Genomic DNA, 5,301 nt, shown 5'->3' on the forward strand with positions numbered 1-5,301 from the left:
CCTCCTTCTTTTTTCTTTTTTTTCTTGTTTATCTCCACTGACGGAGGGAGCTGTAACCGTTGGCCCGCCGCCTTTGTGTGCGCGCCTGAGTTGTTGCCAAGTGCCCACCTCAGGTTGTTGTGTGTGTGAGCAACGCTTCCCCTTGCCAGGTGCTTGCCGAGGACCTGTTAGAGGCATCCGTGGCTGTAACGGAATGACACGGCGTGCTGCTTAAAGGCAGTCCAACAAAGTAATGTGATATGCGTACCTGTCTCGTGTGCCTCTTGTGTTTACACAATGATTTTTTGTGAACAGGATCCCGTTGCTGTTATAAGAAGTGTTTTGTTAGCCGTGTCCCGTCAGAGTACTTGTTAGGACCTTGTCAGAGAGGAAGAAGGTGATAGACAGCGCTGCAGATCTCTTCCCCTTGTCCACCTCTGTCTAATTTTGGATACTGAGCTCCTGATGTTAGAAAAATACGAGAAAACGGGAAAATGAGTGAGGTTATACACATTTTAGCAAGGCATTGTGAAAACGAAAGAAATGAAGTCCTGGTATGCTGTCACTTAGTGTTATTGGAAGTATGAGCATGGCACTGCATGCACAAAACCACAGTTTGTGTGTGTGCAGGCAGCCAGCTCCGGGTCTGTCAGTTGTACATCTTCTCTTCCAGCTCCTGTTTGGGGGTTTTTGCATCTTAGAACAGCCAGGAATGTAAATTATTTTGCCATCCTTTACAAAGAAAGACAAGGAAGTTCTCTTTTAGTGGAGTAAGTGAACGATAAGAGAGATGCCCAATAAAAACATTAAAGTCGTAGAGTCGTAGAATTGCTCAGAAGTAGAATTGGAAAAGACCTTAAAGATCATCAAGTCCAACCACAACCTAACCATACTACCCTAACAACCTTCTGCTAAGTCACGTCCCTGAGCACCACATCCAAACGGTTTTTAAACACATGCAGGGATCACTATTATATTGTAAATATTAAAAGTGATAAACTAATTATGAGACGTTTATCAGTAAACTCAGAATGTTGGAGGAGTTTGAGATACTTCTTTGTGGTATTATTTGTCATTAAGTAAGAACAGGTAGTGCTGAAGGACTGTAGTAAGCAATTATGGTGTTCTTTGTTTAGCTCATAGCATAGCTTTTCAGTTAGGCATACTAAAATGGTTGGTTTTCTTTAATGGCCTCCAAAAGAAGTGGTGTTTGAACTTGTCTTACTCTCAGTACTTAATTTTTTAACAAGCCAAAATATTAGCTTAGTTGTTTGTTATTCTATACAAGGAAAACATGGATGTGAAATGTTCTAGCATTGCAGCGCTGACAACTTCTTGTCCTCCCTCCCTACTTGCATCATTCCTTTCTGCTCATATAAGGTCAGGATCATTTATGGGGAAATATAAATTGCACTTCTTACACTTGACATCTCCTGATGCATCTGAAGTCCCAGAGGCAGCATGCAGTAGCCATTCTTTGTCTTGCTCTTTGTCTCCCAGGAATTGCAGTCTAGCTCAGGTAAAGTTGAAAGGATTTTGTTCCAAGCTACACTGGGAACTTCTGTCAAAACTAGAGATGAAATTAGTTGTGTTGGGTTGTTTTCATTGTTGATGGCATGTTGTTTGTGGAGTATTTTTTTTCATCCTGGAAGGTGCTCACATAATTCAGACTCTGGATCAGAATTTTCTTCTTTTCTGTTTATTTACACATTAAGTGCAAGTTTGCAGCATGTAGGAAGAAAAAAACAACAGTTCTTCAAGATCTCATTGTTTGTTTATAGAATATCTGAGCTGAATTAGTACGCTACTGTTTTTCTTTTATTAAAATAGCTTTGACTTATATGTGTAGTAACTTTTAATCACTCTTTATATATGAATTGCAAGCACTTTACATGTTATTGTCTGAGAGAGATGAAAGGATAGTTTCTGATGTGAGATCTACTGCTCAATGCTAAATGTATGCCTCCCCTCCCTCCAAAAAAAACAAAAAAAACAAAAAAAAAAAACCCAAAACTTTCAGATGTGTACAAAGCAGTGACTGTTGCGTCAATGTATGATTAGATGCATTCCTGCAGTAGTGGGTAAATTCTAGTGGAACAAATTGTATCCCAATGGCTTCTGCATTTTGTGGTGCTGATCAGGAGTGCTTCTACGAAGTTCTGACCTCTCTGCTCTGCAGCTCCCCGAGGAGGCGAGACGGGGAGGTGCTGGGCTCTGCTCCTGGAAACCAATGGCAGGAGGGAGACGGCTCAGAGCTGCCAAGGGAGGATCAGACTGGGCACAGGCAGGGCACAGGTCAAGTCCTGGAACAGGCTTCCTAGAACTGTGGTTGGTGTTCTGTGCCTGTCAGTGTTCAAGGCGTTTGGTCAGTGCCCTCAATAATGTGCTCTTGCTTTTGGTTGGTCTTGAAGTGCTCAGGCAGTTCCTGAGCTCGGTCCCTTCCAAACGAGCTGTTCTATCTAGCGAGCGCTGAACGTGCACTTCTAAAGCTGTAAAGTAACACAAATATAGCATATTTATACTTTGTAAATGTATCTATGTTATGTAGGTAAGCAGAGATTTTAAAAATTTGCAAATAAAATTATTTACTTCAAGCACAGAAAATTGTTGCTGCTATTGCAAAGATTGTTTCATGTAAAAGTGAGCATTTCTTCTGCCTAGCTGTGCTCACTCCTTTGTTACAAACATCAGGGCTTATGTTTCTACTGGTGCAGCCAGGCTGGTTTAATATGCAACTGTCATTCCAGAGTGTGTTTGTATTTGAAGACAGAACTTACCTGTGCTCTGGAGGGATTAGTGTTTGTCCTTTTTTTAGAGAAAAATAGAAATATAACTATTTCTTCTGTTTCTTTTTCAAGGGAATTTCCAAGTGAAGGAAGCTAGCTTCCCCTTGTTTAAGGATTTTGTTGTTATCGGTGTCTTTCAGCTTTGCAGTAATTTGACAGCATACCACCAGAAGTTGTCCTGAGTCATTCACCTCCCTGGAAGTACTCAAGGCCAGGCTGGATGGGGCTTTGAGCCACCTGGCCTAGTGGGAGGTGTCTCTGCCTATAGCAGGGGTTGGAGCCAGGTGATCTTAAAGACCCCTTCCAACCCAAACCATTCTATGATTCAGTGCTTTTCCTAAAGCTAAGAGAGATCTGTTTGTTGCTGCGCTCTACTGAGTAAACAGAGATGAAGTTTAAGTAAGTATATAGTCCATTTCTTTATCCAAAATGTTGAATTTCAGTAGCAGAGATGTAAACATTTAAAGTGATATTAGAAAAGTCTCTAGTGTACCATGTGATATTTCTGTGTCAATCTGTGTGGCTGAAGATCATAAAATAGGATAGTTTGGGTTGGAAGGGACTTTTAAGGTCAGGTAGTTCCAACCCCCTGCTGTATGCAGGGACACCTCCCTCTAGACCAGGTTGCTCACATCCCCATCCAGCCTGGCCTTGAATGCTCTTTGGGATGGGGCATCCACAGCCTCGCTGGTTTAACATAGTTCATACTAAACCAGTCTTAGGCCATGTCTTTAGACTTAATAGTCTTCTTTTGATAGTGTTGTTTCCTCAGGAAATGTAAGGATTTTTGTTTGTTTGTTTTGTGTTTTTTTTTTCTTCTTCTTGGATTGGTGACTATTACAGGCCTTTTAAAGGAAAAATGTAAAGAACCCTTTGCGGAGTTCTTACAAGGAAGAACGATACATTGTAGCTGAGATCCATTATAGAAGGAAGAAATTGTTTCTCACTTGGATAACAACAGAATCTAGTTAGCAGTGTGAACTGAAATGTAGCGATTTTTTAAAATAAAATTCTTGGTGGTCATTTAAAGCCATTTTTTCCTCAAATGAGAAGTGTGTGTGTTAACAGGAACAAGAAATCTGTCAGGCTGCTTTACAGGTTTACCGTGTCTCATCTGTGTGGTGCAGATGTGCTGTAATGTGCTGTGGGTGAGGAGAAGTATCCTTCAGATAGATATGTGATCTGTGTTCCTTAAAACTTAATAATGCCCATAGATTGTGCTTGATGAATGAGTAAGCATATTCTGCTTTGTTCAGCTAGATTTAATTTTCCCCTTCCAAATATCTCATGCTGTGCATACCCATATGTGTGGGAATTCAGCATTTTTACCTGATTTTCTAATAAAATAGCATTGATTTCTGTGCAAATTGAATTTATTTTGGTACATATGCATCAATTTAAATGTTATAGAGTCTGTTAAGTGAAAAAGATCTCTTGTTTATATATAGTATTTTTAGAACTTCGATGTTTCATGTATGTCTTTCTCAGAATCAGCGTACTTGTTCTGAAGATATGTGCTAGCCTCACTGTCCTTATTCACTGTTAATAGATAGGATGCTTTTCTTGCTTAAATACATATGCTTTGATTTTGAAATGCTGGAGGGTCAGAAGAAAGCGTAAATACACCTGAGGCAGAGCAGTGCATGGGAAGGCTTTTCTTCCCCCCCAGTGGGAAGTATAGACAAATAAAGGCTGCTCATAAGGGAAATAATTACAGCTTTCTGAAAACATACAGGAAAAGCTTCGCCAGCTTCTCTTACTTTAAGGAAAAATGAGATGGATGGAATTTCTATTCAGAAAATTTGGTTCCTGTGTTATGTATGTAGTAATAAGTTCAGCAAAGGATGATGTGGCTGTGGGAGAGTCCGTGCTGCCAGAAATAGCTTATCTGTCGAGTGTAGCAAGCTTCTGTTTGGATTATGCCTGTACAGATTTTGAAAGGGTGCAGTCTTGCATTAGCCGGCTTTGCTTTTTCAGTGTCTTGAAAGAAGTTAATGTCTTTACGTAGACAAGAATGTTTTTTGTGTGAATATAAGAAGTTTTTGGTTGCACTGATAGCTTTATCAATAAAACTTGCTTTATAAGCTCTTGAAAATGGAGAAAGAGCTCAAGTTAAGGAAAGATGCTATAATACTGGAATCAGATAATTGTTAGTAAGTCATTGAGGTACAGCTGGTGACACGTAACAGAAGAGACAGGCCCCTGCAGATTGTGGCCTTTCTTTCATGCTGTCCTCCCTTCTATTTTTCTCAGGGGTCAAAAAATAACTTAAACATCACTGAAAAAATATTCTAACTTGAATGCCTATCCAACAGGAGATCCTGCAGAAACTGAACTTACCTTCTTACATTGGAAATGGAAAGCCAAACATTTGATTTTGCTCATTTTTAATCACCAGTTTAGGTGTCAGTGCATTCCTTATTGTTGTTATCTCATGGGTGTTTCTCTCTAGCATCTCTTAACTGCTTGGATTCTCGTTCCGTGCTGTTGGTACTTGTGATAAGACTTCTCATTCCTTCAGTAGGGTTTTTTTTTT

General features: G+C 39.9%; 1 protein-coding gene across 1 annotated transcript in view; it reads left to right on the forward strand.

Annotated features, from left to right (window-relative positions):
- The first annotated feature begins 3,153 nt into the window (after nt 1-3,153).
- Nucleotides 3,154-5,301, forward strand: part of LOC100549049 (myomesin-2) — a 58,857-nt gene continuing 56,709 nt past the window's right edge. Inside the window, exon 1 of the mRNA XM_019613926.2 lies at nt 3,154-3,164. Within this exon, the coding sequence (XP_019469471.2) occupies nt 3,154-3,164 (11 nt within the window). The remainder of the gene's footprint in view (nt 3,165-5,301) is intronic.

Source organism: Meleagris gallopavo, chromosome 3, assembly GCF_000146605.3.
Source record: "Meleagris gallopavo isolate NT-WF06-2002-E0010 breed Aviagen turkey brand Nicholas breeding stock chromosome 3, Turkey_5.1, whole genome shotgun sequence".
Classification (NCBI taxonomy): domain Eukaryota; kingdom Metazoa; phylum Chordata; class Aves; order Galliformes; family Phasianidae; genus Meleagris; species Meleagris gallopavo.